Below are 19,197 nucleotides of genomic sequence, written 5' to 3'. Positions count from 1 at the left end.
TGAAGTATCATCTTGAAGATTTTTTTTTCAACTTGTCCTGTTGTGCCTCAGTGTGGGAGCCACTAGCCGTCTTTTCACCCACTAACTGTGATTTTTCCTTTCATCAGTTAAGCATGTGTCACAACAGTCTTAATGTCTTAAAATTCAGTTGTCAGAGTGTGAAAACATAAAGAGACTGAGCACCACAAAGTTATTGTTATTCCTCTCCTTCTTATGTGATACCCAGTTTATATAAAACACATCAGTAAAGTGGCATTTTTCAGATAATGCCTTAAAAAAAGAACTCTGTACTCTGAGATATTTTATGAATAATAGTTTACCAACGCTAGATTTTATAAGGACAAAACAGAGTAGTACTTAAAATCATACCGGTAATTAGGAGGTTTGGTATGTTTGATTATTATTTTGTGATATCAGAAAACAACCCAAAGTTAAAAAATACTGCATTTTTTGGTCATAGATACCACGAATTTGCTGCCTGCACATCATGTGAGTAAACCAGCCTATAATGATTAAAATGGAAAGGCAGAAAATAAATCCAACTGTGAAAGTCCAACTCAACTGCTGAGGAAGGTAAATGATAATATCATTTTAAGTCCCACAGCGGCACTAATAATTAAGACGTCAGGAAGCAAGGTTGGGCCATTTATAGACAATCAATAGCCCACCCTCCAATTCGATGACCTAACCTTGGATTCATACCCTGACTTTGAGAGCTCTGAGAGAACGTATCTTTTTATAAACAACCACATGCCATAACTTAACATCGCGGATACAGAGTGTTACATCAGAAGCTAAGGGAATTAAAACACTACCTTGCAAACATAGTTTAATGGACAAAATCAATATAGCACCTAATTAAGGAACTATTATACAACGCAACAACATAAATACTATATACAATATTGAATAAAACTCAATGCTCTTGCAGCCCCGTTAGCTCTATTTCTTCAATTCACAGGCAATCTTTAACTTGCTATAAAATCTAATTATCTGAAATTGGCTAGTATTTGAGAAAAGTCATACATGCTGAATAATAATGAAAAATTAAAAAGCAATTTGAATTATTTTGTTTAAAGAGGATGAATCACGTATATGTAGTTTTTCAATCTGTACTCATACAAAAGGAGGTTTTTGTTGTTGTTGAGATTTAATTGACGTACAACATTATATTAGTTTCAGACGTACAACGTGACTCGTTATTTGTACATATTGTGAAATGATCACCACGATAACTCTACCGTACATAGTTACCATTTTTTTCATGTGTGATGAGAACTTTTAAGATCTACTCTCTCACAGCTTTCAAATATATGATAAGTTTTGTTAACTATGGTCACCATGCTGTACATTATATCCCATGATTTATTTATTTTAAAACTGGAAGTTTTCTTTCTTTCTTTTTTTTTTGATTGGAGAAGTCATTTGCTAGAGTTACACTAACCAGAATTTGTGGCCTGCATACTTTGTCTTACATTATCCCAAATTATCCTATGCTGAATTTCAGCATTTGTCTTATTGCTTCTTTCCAATAAAGCTAGTGTGAAATGTCCTGCCCTGGTACCCTCTACTTTTCCTTACCGTGCATTTTCTAATTCATTGCAATTGCTTGCTTGAATCCTGTCTTGCCTAGTAATTCACACACTCTGGGAACAACAAATGTGACTGTCTTTTTTTCTCACTGCTATGTTCTCAGAACCATGCTCTGTGCATGGCACATAATATTATATGCTCAATAAATAAATGCAGAATGAATGAATACTATGCATTCAAAGGAGGATTAAGGAATAGATTTCTTCATAAAATCCAAATAACTAAAAATATAAATAACTAATGATAGGTATTTCTAATATTGCTTTAGAGGATATTTTGATGCTGATTTAAGGAGCTACATTCTTAAGAATTTTGCTACAAATACAAGCACGTAATCTTGAATTGCAGAAAAAAGAGTGAAGTAATAGTTACTGACATGTATAACCTACCTGTCATGTTCCAGTCACTGCTTAGCCCCCTACATGCATTAAATGGTTTTAACCTCACTACTACCCTATGAAAAAACAGGAGGTTAAAGAAGGTAATTTGCTTAAAGCCACCCAACAAGTGCATAGCTTTACTCCTTAATCACTCTGCTGTACCAACACCTGCTTTGTGTACAGTTAATGCAAGGCACTGTGTCGGGCCCTTTATACCCTTTATAGCATTTAGTCATCCTATTTTCATTCACTCATTGGACAGTACTTCTTGAGCATCTATTACATGCCTATAACTGTGCTGAGAGCTTTGAACAGAGAGGTGGAAAAACAGTGTGCCTTACACTCTAGCAAAGAAGACACACACTAAACAGTAATGCTTATAACCACTAACATTTTTCAAGCATGTACTATATACTGCACACCATTTTAAGTATTTACATTGACTATTCAAGACCATTCTAATTGATGAGAAAGCTGAAGCACAAAGATGCTATACAGTAACTTGTCCCAAGTATCAAAGGCATTAATAATGGTCAGAACTACCGTAGGATGTGAAACCAGGTGGTTTGGCTCAAGACCCTATAGCCTTTAACTCTCCGCTCTATTGTTTCTATGCTATGGCATGGTGTGACAGCCAGATTGTGGAGAACCCTGTTAAGTCATCTAAAGGCGTTTGACCAGAATCTAGATCACTGAAGGGCGTCAAGTAGGGTACTGATATTTCAAATCTGTATCTGAAGAACGGATGAGCAAGTCTAGAGATATACATCCCAGATAGAAGGTGGCTTCTATAATTCAAGTGAGAGTTGATGGGATCCAGGAGATATTTTGGAGTTAGAATTGACAGGACTTGATGAATGATTGCACAGGGGAGGTGAGAGAGTGGGAGAGGTCAGGCATGACCCCTAAGCTTCTGGCCCAGGTAACTAGGTGAATGATGATGCCATTTCCTGATATAGAAAGAGAGGCAAATTTGGAAAGAAAGATGATGGGCTAGTTGTGTTTTCCAAAGATGGCCACAACATCTCCCATCCGACATGTCCTTATGCAATGTGTCCCCACCATTTCCCCAGTCAAGAGTGGGGTTTAATTCTCCATCTCGTGAATCTGGGCTGATCTTACTGACTTTCTTGACCAAGCAGATATGACGGAAGTGACATCCCGGAGTGTCCAATGCTCTAGGTTATAAGAAGCCTTGTAACTTCTGTCTGGGTCTCTTGGAATGCTCCCTCTGGGGACACTCCTCTTCAGAACTTGTGCTCTGAGAAGCCCAAGCCAAGTGGAAGGCCATGTTTAGACGTTCCAGTCGACAGACAGCATCAACTGCTAGCCCTGTGAGTGGGCTACCTTGAATTTCAGTTTAGTGGAGTTTTCAAACAGATCAAGCAACATCTGAAAGCAATTTCATGAGCGACCCAAGCAAAAAAACAAAAATTACCCAGTTAATCCACAGAACCATGAGAGATGATAACAAACTGTTCTTTGAAGCCACTGAAGCCACTGAAAGATGAGTCAACTAAACAAACTGAGAAATCACTGCTAAAAAATCAGGAAGAAAGTGGAAATGGTATCACAGAAGCTAAGGAAAAGGCTATTTCAATTAGGAGTGATAGGTTACCTACTGAATGCTACCAAGAGCTCAAATGTGATAAAGAGCGTAGAGTGTCAACTGATGCTATTGGCAGGACAACCGATAAGTCGGGAAGACATCCGTGTCTGTGAGTGATGGTGGCAGAGGACAGTCATGAGGAAGGAGCCTGAAGAAGCCACACTGTCACAGGAGTAAGTGGAAGGTGAAGACATGACTTCACGGCGAATGTACACACCGTGTTCCAGAAGGGCTGGCTACACGGGGAGAAGAGAAGGATGGGGTGGGGCAGGGGTAGGAGGCAGACTCAAGGGTTCTTTTTTTTAAGACTTGAGAGACTTGGGAATGTTCAAATGTTGATTGGAAGGTGCCAGCCAGTTGAGAGAGGAAATTCTGAAGTACAGAATGGGATCAAGAACGCTCTTGGAAAGATTAGTAAGAAAAGGATGGAAAGACAGATCGAGATGCACATGGGAATGGAGCTGTGTTTACAGGAAATCAAGGTCTCTGGTTTTTTTGCTGAACAGAACACAAGGTCATCTGCTGGGAGCTGAGGGATTGAAGCTTCAAGGATAGTAGGAGAGTTGGAAACCACCGTTGAGACGTGTGGGGAGAGAGCTTGCAAGGAAAACACAGAAGGGCTGCCAGACTGTTGAAGCTGATCAGCCGAGAGACAGGCATTACTCCCTCTTTACGTGGAGGAAATTGAGGCTCAGAGAGGTTGAGTAACTTGCTCAAGGTTACAGAGTACACAGATGAAAGAGCTAGGATTTGAATACAGGGCTGCGCGATGCTCTCCAGCACATTAGGCTAAGTGAATTCCTCGATCCAGCGGAATAATTTTAGTTTCTGGAAAGAGACTGGTGTTTGAACTAAAAACTTCATCCTTGCCTCTTTATTCACGTTGCCCACTTCTATCAGTTTTGCCTGAGACCTCACACTTGACATCTCATCTCTAAAATCTGTAGTCAAAGAACGTCTTAGGAATAATCAGGAAAGAATCATGGCGTGTAATAGAAATTCTTCTTTTAAATACTAAATACCATTTAGAAGCTTTGGTTCAGTGTTCACTTAAAAGCGAGCAGGGAGTTTAGCACCATGATTGTTAGCACCATGACTGTTCCTTAGAATTGTATTTATAAAATAAGAATAAAACAGGACTGCATAAAGAAGAGCATTGCGTCTAGCAGCCACAAAGTAATTTCCCCATCATGCTTAGCACGGTTAATTTTCCCGGTGAGCTTCATTCAGAATTGCAAGAATTTCTTAAGGGTTATAATCTCCTAGAGTTTCTAGAGATGATGTGATCTGGTTCTCTGCACAGTTTATAAAACTGAAGTAGCAGATGATGGTGCACGGTCTCTGCCGGTTCATCAGGGATGCTTAAAAGCAGTGTTTGTAAGGTACCTCCCTTCTTGCAAATACAGTCCCCTCCTGCCCGCTGCACTCCGGTATTTAAATAAGTATTTAAGAGATACATACCCAGAACCTTTACTTGGAAAAACGAAAATAAGAATTCCTTACCAATTTAGGGTTTTTCGGGCTACTGGAAAAATAATAAAGATAACAAGTGAGACTATTATTTAGGTCACACTTTGGACAAACTCTGAGCCCCGAGATAGCCTTCTTTCCATAAAGAGAAATTCCTACGAATGCCCCTGTCCGGTTGGCAGGCTGCAGGATCCGTTCTCCAGTATATCTAACTCATTCTGGGGCATCTGTCCTCTCCTCCTTATGTGGGAGGCTAGGAAGATGGTCCTTCATTTACACGCATATAGTAAGTCCCCTACATATGAACCTTCATGCTGAGCACTTTCAAAGACGCGGATGTGCATTTGGTTCCAGCAAGGAACCAGTACCTGTACCATCAATGTCAGGCGTGAGCGACACTGCAGCTCGCCCTCTGTCCCCTATGGCTGACCATCCCTCAGCTCTACCATCTCCCACCTCCTCTCCCTCCTCCAGGCAGTAACTCTTCTCGCCTGTGCACTGGATGCCAGCCCCTGTGTGCCAGCTGTTGTACTGGACTACTGTACTTTCCAAGGCACTGTCCTGTAAGATGAAAAATGTGTTCTTTATTTTTTGCGTTTGTTTTTTTATGTATTATTTGTGTGGAAAGTATTATAAACCTATTACAGTACGGTACTATGTAGCCGACTGTGTAAGTTGGGTACCTAGGCTAACTTTGTTAGACTTATGAACAAATTGGAGTTACGAACGCGCTCTTGGAACGGAGCTCGTTTGTATGTAGGGGAATCACTGTATTCAGTTGCTCCACTGGCACCTGTCAACTGCACCCCATGTGTTCTGTGATCACATGGGAACTTCAGTCCCTCTTAGGGAAGTGGACTTTCAGAGCCGTGTTTTTGAAACTGTGGCCCACAATCCTTTGTAAATTGCAAAATTATCTGAGTGAGTTTCAACTAGCATTTGTGATAAATGGGAAATTCAATAAAATAGAATAGAAAATCCCAAGAACCAGCACCGAGGCTGTGGGAGGGCCTCTGAAGCCATAGCTTTCTCAACATCACACATTTCAAGGGCTGTGACACTCATTAGCCACACTCTGTTTTCCTTCTGATCGTAATGAAAGGCTAGGATGTTGTAAAATAAACGAAACGTCTACGATAAGCATTTTTCCCTTCAGTCTGTAAAAGAGCCCCTGCATGTGTGGTTAAGAAGTGCGGTCTGGCCATTTTCGTGGGAACAATCCACTTTAAAAGACAGTCTAAACTGCAATCTCTATAAATCAAAAATAAATACACTTAATTTCTGTGTAGTGATGGATCTGTTCATGTGTGTGTTATCAGTGCATAAAAAATTAAACAGTTGTTTAAAGTAATTATATTTCACTTAATTGAAATTTCCCACCAACAATTTTAACTAGGTAAGCTTTTCTTCACTCCTCTTTAATCCACTGTGCACTGACTTCCACTGTCACTGTCATCAGCCACCAGATTACAGTTTTTTGGAACGTATAGCACTTTGTATCAAAAGACTCCATACAGGGGTGGGGTAGAGGTATTTATCATTACTATGAAAATCTAATGTCTTATAAAACCTCTCAGCCTCCCCAAGAAGGAAGAGGAGTGTCATAAAGTGTTATTGTTAAAATAAAACAGAAGCTGGGAAAGAACAAAAAAAAAATGGTAAAAGCATTAGTCACAGCCAATGGGCACATGTAACATAGCAGCATACATATAAATACAAATAAATATATTATAGCTTCTTTCTAGTCTCGCAAAGAAACTAGCCACGTGAGGGTGAACATAAGAGATGCCAAAGCAGAACAAAAGTACCAGATAAGAAGAAACGAAGAGGAAGAAGAGCCAGGGCAATGCTTAAAGGCAAAGGATGTATTTCTCACGTGACAGAAAAGGTGTCTTGATCTGGTTGCTTTGAGACATAAAGTATTAGGACATTTTGCAAAAAGTCAGAGGATGCCAAGTGCCAAGACATACATACAAGCACACACACATATATAAAAATGATATAAATATGCTTACATATGTACATATTTTTCTGAAAAAATGAAATACAGCATTCTCTAACTGCTTAAATTCCATTTTTAAACTCAGAGCCAGTTGATTTGAAAGTCTGTTAGTTCAAAGTGTAAACTTTTGAAGGTTTAAAGAAAGGGCAAACAGAGGAAAGGTCAATAAATGAGAATCCTTTCATGTGTTTTGTATGTAAAAGCTTTTAAAACAAAATGAAGATAGTATTCCAACTCCACATACTAGCTGAACAAAGAAAGCTCAATATACCCGAGGTAATATGAGGTGATACACTGAATTATAATCTATTTACAGACTAGAAATAAAACAAAATGCACACTCGCAGGAAGGAGAGGCAGAAAAGCCTAGCCATCGACTCAGAAGGCAGAGCACTGTATTATTCCTATAATAAAAATGTGAATTTCCAATCCTTCAAGTAAATGAATAAAAGTCACTCATTAAAAGATAATATTTGTAATTCCGAAACCTTTTCCTTCTCCCATATAAAGATGAATGTTACATGGGTAAAAATAAATTTATTTTATTTATAATGTTAAAAGAGATGAAATGTGAAAAGAGATGTTAAAAGAAAAACACAGGACACATAATTCTTTCTCTTACCATTGTCACCAGAAGGTAACGATACAGTGTTCGTTGGCATGGTATCGGAATTCACTTTTCCATTCTCAAATGTGTCATTTTCAGTCTGCTGTAACTGCCAGTTGAGGCCAAAGAGATGCATTGCTGGGGGTAAAAAAATACAAGTTGTTTAAAGGTCTGCTGCTTCTAGCTACAATATCAAATGGTATATATGTTTATAACAAGAGTCACATGTAAAGTTATAATTTCCATGTTCTGAAATACCAAAGACGATTGCATAATAGAAATTAGAAAACAAACAGTTCCTCAGTGCAACATGGCAGCACTTTGATAAAGAGTTGATATTACTCAGTTAACTGGTACCGGGAAATTCTTAGGAGCGAATCATTGTTTGTTCTGCTTTGTTCCAGTTCTACTCTGCACCGTCATTTAAGTAAGCGGTAGTATGCTCTCAAGCAGTACTTGCCAAACGTACATGACCACAGGCCACCTGCACATGTACAACACTTTGTTGCAATATCTATAGGCTCTCAAGAGATATGATGCTATTCTCTTGGATTAAGGTAACAATTGGTCCCACAGACGAATTTGGTGCATGAAATGTTCAGAATGGATTCAGATGCACAAAATATAGTAATATTTGAATGTTCTAAATTTAAGATAAATAATCTTCGAATTTATGACTTACAGTTCAGCAAGAGCACAGATCAAGCAATGTGCATAGGTATCAGGTAATTTCATATAGAGTTTCTGACGTGGGTTTGATAATCTTATAAACTGATACAAATTTTGTAAATGTGTTTACTAATTTTCTTGATGTAAAATACTTAGAAAATACGTAACTAGATAATATAATTATAAAGAGAAATGTAATATAATCTATCATTTTATATATTATTTATTTAAAATATTTAGAATAATAATCACTGTCGTATTAACCATTAACACTTAACATTCATTTGTGCTCTATAGCATATAGTTTAGGAATTAGTCCCTAAGGAAGGCTAAGTGTCCATGGGGAAACCCACTGTCATATTACTATGTCATGAAGGAGAATTTTTCAACATTATTTGACAGTATATATTCATTATACATGTTGGAATTTACCAGAGAGGTGGAGAAAGACATGTTTAAAAAGTATTGTTAGAGACAGTATGATAACAATCACTGTAAAAAGCCCTTATTAAATATCCAATATATAGTAACAAGACAAAATTAGTACAGTGTAAAGAGGACAGGCTTTAGATGTAGTTAGATTTGGGTTCAACCTCAATCTAGGATTTAACCTTAGACAAATGATGTAATTTTTTTTAATAGTTTGTTTTTTTTTTTAGTTTTTTCTTTTATCTGAAAATAGCTTTATTTCACTTGCATTCTTCACAGACGTTTTCACTAGTGTAGAATTCTGGATTGGCTTTTGTCTTCTTTGACCACTTTTTTTTTTCCCTTGGCTGCGTTGGGTCTTTGTTGCTGCGCGCGGGTTTTCTCTACTTGTGGTGACTGGGGGCTACTCTTCATTGCCGTGTGCGGGCTTCTCATTGCGGTGGCTTCTCTTGTTGCGGAGCACGGGCTCTAGGCGCGCGGGCTTCAGTAGTTGCAGCACATGGGCCCAGTAGTTGTGGCGCACGGGCTTAGTTGCTCCGCAGCATGTGGGATCTTCCCGGACCAGAGATCGAACCCATCTCCCCTGCACTGGCAGGCGGATTCTTAACCACTGCACCACCAGGGAAGTCCCAAATGATGTAATATTGTTAAACATTAGGTTTACTTACAAAACGAGACCGGATAAACCTATCTTATTTAACTGATGTAAACTTTCTGGACAGTATACGTTAAGGCACCTAGCAGGACAGTCCGTAGTGTATAGGTCTTTTATTTATTTGTTCTCTACTCCAGGTTACTGAACCATTTGCAGTCACCTGACCAGACCATAGACCCTCTCAATAAACAGTCCCCTCTGTCTGCAATGCTCTCCACCCACTGCAAAATACCTCTTCTTCCCTCAGATGGTTGGTATCAACTTCTTGGGAAGGCACTCCCTGACTGGGTGAAGCATCTCTCCCAATATTGTGTATCTCATTTGCCTTATACAGTATCTGCTATTGAGCAGATCTCGCTAAGTATCTGTCAAAGAAACAGACTGTATTTTCTAAGGTTTTAAAATGTCACACAATACTGTTGTGGATAAAAGTATAGTAATTTAAGGAAAAATTAATAAATATAAAATATTTAAATATAAAACAAATACATAAATGCCTAAAAATGGAATGTTATATTATTAATAATGAATTAATGACTTAGTCAGTGTTATGCTCTATGAAAAGTAGTTTTGTGAAAAGTCCACTAGCATTATATATAATTGATTGACTTTTTTAAAAGAGTCAACAGCTTGGTGACATTCTATTACCAGTGTCACATTCTTCTGTTAACAATACCTGATATAAAATCATCCTATAGTAAGAAACATACTAAACATAGATAGGAACATAGCTGTATCCACTCTGTACAATCTGTAGCAAACGTATATACTCATGACTCCCTGCTTAAATTACAGTTTTCCAGCAATTCCCTTTAAAGACTGATTTTTTTCAAGGATTAAGATATAGGTTATAGAATTCTCCAACATACAAACTGTCAACTTGTAAAGAGGTATAACTTCTGTCATTTTGCATTAAATTATGTAGTGTTTGAGTGGCAAAATGTCAGAAGCTTTCTAAAAATTTATCGCTTCACACAGTTTTCAAGGTTTCAGATAATTCGGCAATTTTTGAGTAAAATAATGGGTGCGAGGTCCGCATCCAGTAAAAGTTTTGATGGGCACACTCTCGCATAGCAATGATAAATATTCCAAAAGGGTCAAAGTTTCTACACAAAATAACGTATCATCATTGTGAGCTTTTATGTAGCACAGATAGTCTTCCTGGATGATAGATTTGCTCATATTATTGGTTTTAATAGACTGTGAAGAGAAGAGACGGTCCATGGGGTCAGGCGCAGGCGTCAAATGTTAGGAAGTAGTGTTATGGCTGCGTCTGGAGCTATTTTACTTTCTGTCAGATGGGCAACAGCTTTATCATGTATTTTTTATTACAGAAAATCTCAATAAAATGGGATTTTAGTTCTACTTAGGATGTCGTATAATGAGAGCCATACCAAATAATATTATATCTTGTTAAACACTGTTTTGAAATATGTACTTTGAAAGCGTTGGTGTTTGGTGTTGAGTGAAGCTCTTGACACTTGTTACGTGTAACTTAAGATTTTTATGTAAATACAGGGTGAGACTGACTCCAAAGTTAATGCGAGACAGACAGAGAGAGACAGGGACAAACACAGAGAGAGACAGAGAGAGAGAGATAGAGAGGCAGCAAACTCAAAGTCAGAGTGCTACAGAAATTCCTGAAAGCTGCTATAATAAAACTACATGAGCTCTCTTGGCAGACAAATAAAGGGAGAATTAGAGAAGTAAAATAACATCTGTAAATAAAGAAGGATGATCCCAATTCTTTAATGCCCAGGCTGGAAAGCAGATTTGAACCCAGGAGAAGGCATTGCTGCCACTCTTCATGACGGTACAATGGATCCTTGGTTTGCGCAGGACCTGATGGAGGGTGTGGCAAGAGTGCCGAGGAGAGGCGGGGAGCTCTGTGCTCTGCTGAGCCCTGGACCCCTCTGGGCGATGGCTTAGGTGAGAAGGTTCAGGCTGGCAGCCACACCAGGCATTCTCTCAGCCACAGACAGGGTCCTTTGTGTTAGACCACTGGGATGCAATATTTTTAAAAAATAAAATATCCATTGAACACAACCTACGTGTCAAGTGCTGTGCTTCTGTTTCACCCGGTATCTCATTTAAGCTTCACAAAGACTTCGTTGAATAGTTACTTTTTTTTTTCATTTTAAATCTGCAAAAACTGAGACTTTTTGAGAGTTTAGGGTTCCAAGCAAGTAAGCAGTGGACCGTGACCTTAAACCCAGACCTTCCGGTAATAAAGGGAATACATAGCACGATACACCTCTCTATCCTACCAGAGAGCAGTGGAGTGTGAAAATCCACACAGGAAGGAGTCGAATGTAACTTCTGTGCGGGTCAAAGGCTAGAGATATGCTTCTCTACCACGTCTAGGAAACCAAAGGCAGAGAGAGACAGTATATGGAGTTGAGGGCGGGAAAGATATTAATCAGTAACACTTGTGTATTCCAATCACCATCCTTCTATACAATACTTTTCCACATAGCATATTGTCTTAAAAGGAAACTTCTACAGTAATATGATGATGATGATTCAATTAATAACAGGCTACTCTGGTTAACTCCAAGAGTCTTAAAGTAAGCTGTATAGGTGTGTATTTTAAAGTTACAGAAATTAGTACTCATGTAGATTTAAGCATTCCATGTGTTTTTCACATTTTCAAATACCTTGATATCTATCATCTTCTAATAATGTAGCATGTGACAGGGTCATTATCCTTGTTGTATGAGGACGAAACACAGGCAGAGAGGGGATCAGTGACACACTCAGTGTCTTTTCAAGTTAGTGCATGAAGAGGACTCAGGACACGAGATCTCCTGACCCTGTTTCAGGATTCCTTTTTATGCACTGTGCTGTTTTCCTACTTAACCTGAATCAAAACTGAGCATTCACATCAAAGAAATTTTTAAAAATTTAACACAAATTGTTAATTTATCTCTCTTTTGACAGTAGCAAACATGATCAAAAGTTGTCCACGTGATAAAACTGGCTTCTAAATACAAGATGTTTACCAACTATAAATGGCTGTATTTTTGCAAGATCATTTGTAAGTTGCTTGTTGGGAATTGGAATACCTTTTCTCCATGTTGAAAACTCTTATGAATGGTGGTTAACTCCCCAGTGTGTCTACAAATGTCTGCCTGTACATCCAATAGAGACACGCATACAAAACTACCATGAGGCGCCACCTCACACCGGTCAGAACGGCCGCCATCCGAAAATCTACAAACAACAAAGGCTGGAGAGGGCGTGGAGAAAAGGGAGCCCTCCTGCACTGCTGGTGGGAAGGTAAACTGATACAGGCACTGTGGAGAACAGTGTGGGGGTTCCTTAAAAACTACAAATAGAACTACCATACGACCCAGCAATCCCACTACTGGGCATATACCCAGGGAAAACCATAACTCAAAAAGAGTCATGTACCAAAATGTTCATTGCAGCTCTATTTACAACAGCCCAGAGATGGAAACAACCTAAGTGTCCATCATCGGATGAATGGATGAAGAAGATGTGGTACATATATACAATGGAATATTACTCAGCCATAAAAAGGAACGGAATTGGGTCATTTGTAGAGACGTGGATGGACCTAGAGACTGTCATACAGAATGAAGTAAGTCAGAAAGAGAAAAACAAATATTGTATATTACTGCATATATGTGGAATCTAGAAAAATGGTACAGATGAACTTATTTGCAAAGCAGAAATAGAGACACAGATGTAGAGAACAAACGTATGGACACCAAGGGGGAAGTGGGTGGGTGGGATGAACTGGGAGATTGGGATGGACATATACACACTACTATGTATAAAATACATAACTAATGAGAACCTACTGTATAGCACAGGGAACTCTACTCACTGCTCTGTGGTGACCTAAGTGGGAAGGAAATCCAAGCAGGAGAGGATGTATGTACACGTGGCTGATTCACTTTGCTGTACAGCAGAAACTATCACAACACTGTAGAGCAACTATACTCCAATAAAATAAAAATTTTTAAAAAAGAACAAATAGGACAAATGGAAATCAAAGAGTATGATGAGAAATTTGAATCCAACAATATCACTAATTTTAATAAACTGTAATTCACATTCCAAGTTAAAAAAAAAGAAATATGTATACACGTGGCACCAAAAGCATGAACAAGAATGTTCACAGAAATATTTGTAATAGCCCCAAACGGGAAGCAACTCAGATGTCTTCTGGCCGTAAGATGGATAAACAAATTAGAGTAATAATCATACAATGGAATTCCACACAGCAATGTAAATGAATGAACCCATCCCAGATGCAATGATATGGAAAAATCTCACAAATACATTCACAAAACCACGAATACTGACTAAGTCCATGTGTATAAACTTCCAAAGTAGGTAAAAGCCCCCAGAGTGACTCTCTCTAGGGGGAAGGGGGTAGGTGGTGACTGGGAGAGCCCGGGGCGGCTTCTGGAGAGCTGGTAACGTTCCATTTCTCTGTCTGGGAGGCAGTTCCACTGGTGTGCTCGCTTACGTTCTGTACACTTTTCTAACTACATATTATACTTAAATACTTTATTTAAAGTAGCCATCTGATACACAGCTTGGCTGAAGAATGTTTTTACTTTCCCTAAACCTCTCTGTAGGTGCTTTTCTCTATAAGGCGTCTAGGCATTCCTTCCTATGAGGCTGCAGGGGAGGCAAGTATGACAGCCTGTTACAGCCCCTCCCTCACCCCTGATAACTAGAATAAACTAGTGTAAATCTCAGGTGTCAGAAGGACAGCAATACGATTAAACAAATTCACATATTGGGTTAATGACTATCAGCCCACGGCCCTCCCGGATGGACTGGTAGTTTAAAAACATTATAACTTGGCTGGGTGAGGATGTGAAGAACTTAGAACCCCTGTGCACTGCTGGTGAGGTTGTAAAATGGTGCGACTACTATGGAAAACCGTTTCGTAGTTCCGCAAAAAATCAAAACTAGAAGTACCATATGATCCAGAATCCCTGAAAGTAGGAGTGTCAAAGGGATATTCGCACATCCACGTTCACAGCAGCACTATTCACAGCAGTCAAGAGGCAGGAGTGACCCACACGTCCAATGATGGAAAGATGGATAGAGAAAATGTCGTGTATATACATAAATATACAATGAAATATTATTCAGTCTTAAAAAGGAAGGAAATCTTGCCACATGCCATAACATGGATGATCCTTGAGGACATTATGTTAAATGAAATAAGCCAGCCACAGAAAGACAAATACTGTTTGATTCCATTTACATGGGCCACATCTAAAATAGTCAGACTCCAAGGGGCAGCCAGTAGAAGGGCGGTTACTAGGGGCTGCAGATGCGGGGGAATGGGGAGATATTGTTTAATGAGCTGCAGTTTTGCAAGATGGAAAAAGTTCTGGAGATCTGTTGCACAACAGTGTGAAGATATCACAGACCCCATGAGCTCGCCAGATTTGCTGGTCTACCATTTAGATCATGCCCTTAATTTTCTTGCTTCCATGCCTTTGTTCCTCATAATTCCTGGTTTCTAAGGTACCTCCCTCAAACTCTGCCCGACGAGATCTCACTAACGCCTTAGTGTCTAGTTCACGTGACACCTCTTTATGAAGTCTTCCTGGAATTACTATCTACTCTACACCGGCGTAACACTGTATATTATTGTACCTTAAACATAACACCTTATATGTGAATAAATTTTTTACCTTCTGCTGTGTGAGGAATGGGGGGTTGTAGGAGAAGCAGAAATGGATCGTTGCAGCTGGGGGTTAATATAGCTACTTTGATGGGAAAAAGATGAGTTTGTGGGGGAAGGGAATAAAAGTACAGGCTGTTAGCTGTGGAAAAATGGGAGAAGACAGTTATGGGGAAAATTTAATATGTAACTCAGCTTTTTCAATACTTTGCTTAGAGTTGCTCTCAGAGGGCTGGCTCTCTGTAGCTTGGTTCCTGAGAAATAGGGGTGACAACAGAGAATCTGAGACTGGTGACAGTCAGAAGCAGTCTTAGAAGGCACCGAGTGCAAGTCCTCCCTTTTCTCAAGGCAGGAGAACGTGGACCTCCACGATGATCCCCAGTCAGAGCCCTTTTAAATCAGCTGTAGTATCTGACATTTGTCATCTACAAAATTCCTGCGCACGCTGTTACACTGTCACCCATCGTCTTAGTTTTTTTTCCCGTTATTCTTAGATTGTAACCAATTTCAAGATGTTTAAAATATTTCTTACGTCATTCAAAAACATTCGTTCTGTAACCTTTTATTTTTTTTCTTTCTATAAATGTTAATTAAAAAACCTCACTAACTGAAATAATTTTGAGACAATATGATGGTGAATATCTACCAGTGAAATTTTATGAAGAAATTTTCTTTCGGGCTCAAGGACCATTCAAGTGAGAGAAATTTCCATTCCTTTTATTTTTCAAGGCTGATGGAGATGAGAGGAATCCATGGTATTCTAGCTATTTCACCTCCTCGCCATAGAAAAAAGGGCATGCCATTGTTTTTAACCGATATATGTTGGTTTGATACTTAAAAGCCAGCATGTGGAAGACTTGAAACCAAAATGTATAATTAAAGAAAATTATATATCACCAAGGAGCAAATTCAGCGCCATTTTTAGCTCCTTGTTGAGAGCAAAGGTGCCAGAGTTTTGTCTTGTCTCTGGGGACCATGCCACCGAAGTTGTCACAGCTACTATTATTTCTACTGGCATGCCTGTGTCCCAGATGCTGCCAAACATGAATGGGAAGAACGGGTGGTGACAGCTGGTGACATGGTCCAGCAATTTGCCAGAACCTTGGAGCAAATTACAGGGGATGTTGCAAAGCGAACACAGAAGCAAGCACCCTTGCCATCAGAACCCTGAACCCAGCTTATGCCACCAGAACCCCGAAGGGTACACTCTGAGGTTTTGCTACTTAAACTACTGCTCTTAGCAGGCCTGCCATTATTGGCTAAATGCTATTTAATATTACAAGATCAAGCAAACATTATCACAAAGACAAAAAATGTGAGATAACATGAGAACCAGATTCTGGTAAGAAAAACTAAGCTAAAAAATATCCTGAAAGTGTTTTCAGTGCACTTGGGGTTAGCCTCCAAAACCTTTAAAGTTCATCTCAGCAAGCTAAGGTCTAAAGCTTTCCTGTCTTATAATTCACCTCACAACCACCATGGTACGTTTCCCCCCGCAAAGTTCTCTTTCTGAGAAAGAATCATTAAGAACTTGTTATCAGAAGCTGCAGGAAAAGAAAATCAGCATCTGATCTTTTTTATTTAAGAACACAGTTTTCAACATAGATTGTCTGTGGCATCTTGTGGAGCCTTTAGCTTATATTAAGAGACCTGGGTCCAAGTCTCAATTCTGGCTCTAACTAGTGGAAACCTGGCAAGTCCCTGGGCTTCTCTGAGGCTTAGATATCTTACTTATATAAAAATCTGAAGAGCTTGCACTCGATCTTAAAGGTTTCTTCCCGATTTATATTGTATGATATGTCAATATAATATTTTAAAATTTAAATAAATATTTAGGCTAAATCATTGAGCATAGGAAAAAAGCCATCTGGCATCAATAAGATATCAATATATTAGAATACCAATGCCGTTGCGCCTTTGTTTTCACTTTAAAATAAAGTAAAATTGCATGGGCTCAAACTATCAGTTTATGCATACGATTCCTTGGGCATCTTGGGTTTTGAAAGCAAAATTTCCTCACTTTATGTTTCAATTTCATGGATACATAAATATACACGACGCACACGTACAGTGATTAGATTTTACAGGAAAAATAAGAAGGACACCCTTAAATATAGGGCAATGATTTGATTTGATACATGCTTCCACAGTGCAGCCAAGGTTTCAATGTAAAATGAAAGCGTCTCATGTAGAGATTGCAGTTTGTAACTTGGATCCCGACTGGTCTAAATTGTCATGAGGAATACATAGTTTTCCATAAATTAGCTTTTGTTTCGGATTTCCTGCTGTGTTCATATACGTGTTGATGGAATGTGTTAGGCAATATTTGGGCATTCGAACCCCTTATTATTTGTTATTAACTTTTTTTTTTTTTCTTTTTGCGGTACGCGGGCCTCTCACTGCTGTGGCCTCTCCCGTTGCGGAGCACAGGCTCCGGACGCGCAGGCTCAGCGGCCATGGCTCACGGGCCCAGCCGCTCCGCGGCACGTGGGATCTTCCCAGACCGGGGCACGAACCCGCGTCCCCTGCATCGGCAGGCGGACTCTCAACCACCGCGCCACCAGGGAAGCCCTGTTATTAAGTTTTAAGGCTAATATTATTTCAACAGTCTATACCTTGTTGACCCAAATACGGTTATTTTAAAGTCAATACTTCTTTTGAACGCTTTCATATTAATACGTGCTCAAATTATCATTAAAACAAGGAATTATTCCACCTATAGGATATTTGGATATTCAAAGGAACTAACACTTGACGTAGCAAGGTTCTCTGAGCATTGTAAGATGACATACTGCAAATCGCAGGCTTTATGAAGTAACAGTGTTTTGGGGAAAGGGAAGTAAGGAATGCCTGCTGGTAGTTTCTATTTCTATACTGTGCCCTCTTCCTTTCTGTCCTTTCCTGGCACTGTCATTCATGGGAAAGTAGAATCAGGGCTATCAAAATGTCTTGATGAGCCTGGACAGTGATTCAGCTCTGCAGGTGTGTTTCTGCCAGAATATTAGACTCCTGATCTTTTGAAAATGATAATATTAAAAAACTCTACTTTTAAATTTCATTGCCTTTTTTCTTTCTTTACTATGTAGATTCAGTGCAATACGTTTAAAGATGCTGCTTAGTAAACAGCAATTGCAGCTGCCCTGACAGCCAGCGCTGAAGCTGACAGAGGCTTATGAAAATCAAGCCGTTGTTTCTGTCACCAAGGGAGTTAAGTCGGGATTTATAAAACAGATTGTTTTCCTAGTGTTTCATTAGTTTCCTCTTGTTTTCAGGTTCTGTTCTCTGAATGAAAGAAGCATTCCTTCCTAAACGAACGGAAAGAATAAAGTGTTCACCATCGTGATTAACTGCCCAAAGGGGCCAGTCATCATCAATAAGCTAGACAATCTTTGAGGTAACAGCTGTCAACGTTAAAGAATATGGCAAGAGGACCTATTCCAAGAACATTCAAGATACAGAACGAAATCATTTACATGATTTATAGACTACTCCCTGCTTGCCAAAATACTGAGTTTGTTGTTATCACGAAATGCTTGTAACAGAGGATTCACTAGTGACAGTTATTAGCAGCTTCACCATTGGATTGAAACCCCATGGACCTGCTCATTGTTCAAAGGCTTGTCGTACTGACTCAATTTTCATCTGCATCCCTTTCTTCCGAAAAGGTTATTTAAGAGCTATATCCTACTTTTATGCAACAAACGTATATGGATGTTAGTGACCTACTTAAGCATACAATTTTTCCTTGACTTGTTTTGACCTTTTGGAAAAAGTGGAATAGACCTGAAAATTACAACTCTTTTAAATTTTAAGACACTTTAATCATCATTGTTAAAAGATCCAACTATTAGGTATATGGAGACTCTTAGAGGAAGGTTGGTATATTAAACTACGGCAAAATGCAGAAAAACATTCCCTTCAAAACATCCCTTTCATAATAGTCCACTCTCCCCTGAGAAGTCACATTTGAAAGAGAGAATATGAATTGTGAGTGTGTGTGTGTGCGCACGCGTGAGCACGCATGCGTATGGTTATCAAGTAACAACTTTTAACAAAATCAATGACCCTCCAGGAATCCAGGCACAACCAGCTCAAGTAGTGTG

General features: G+C 39.1%; 1 protein-coding gene across 11 annotated transcripts in view; it reads right to left on the bottom strand.

Annotated features, from left to right (window-relative positions):
• Nucleotides 1-19,197, bottom strand: part of TENM3 (teneurin transmembrane protein 3) — a 316,633-nt gene that overhangs the window by 121,502 nt on the left and 175,934 nt on the right. For all 11 annotated transcript variants that reach the window (XM_067721907.1, XM_067721896.1, XM_067721898.1 and 8 more), the window contains one exon: nt 7,677-7,799. In XM_067721907.1, coding sequence (XP_067578008.1) covers nt 7,677-7,799 — 123 coding nt within the window. The remainder of the gene's footprint in view (nt 1-7,676; nt 7,800-19,197) is intronic.

This window comes from Pseudorca crassidens, chromosome 21 (assembly GCF_039906515.1).
Source record: "Pseudorca crassidens isolate mPseCra1 chromosome 21, mPseCra1.hap1, whole genome shotgun sequence".
Taxonomy (NCBI): Eukaryota; Metazoa; Chordata; class Mammalia; order Artiodactyla; family Delphinidae; genus Pseudorca; species Pseudorca crassidens.
Note: the sequence above shows the minus strand (reverse complement) of the source record. Positions and strands in the feature narration are given on the sequence as shown.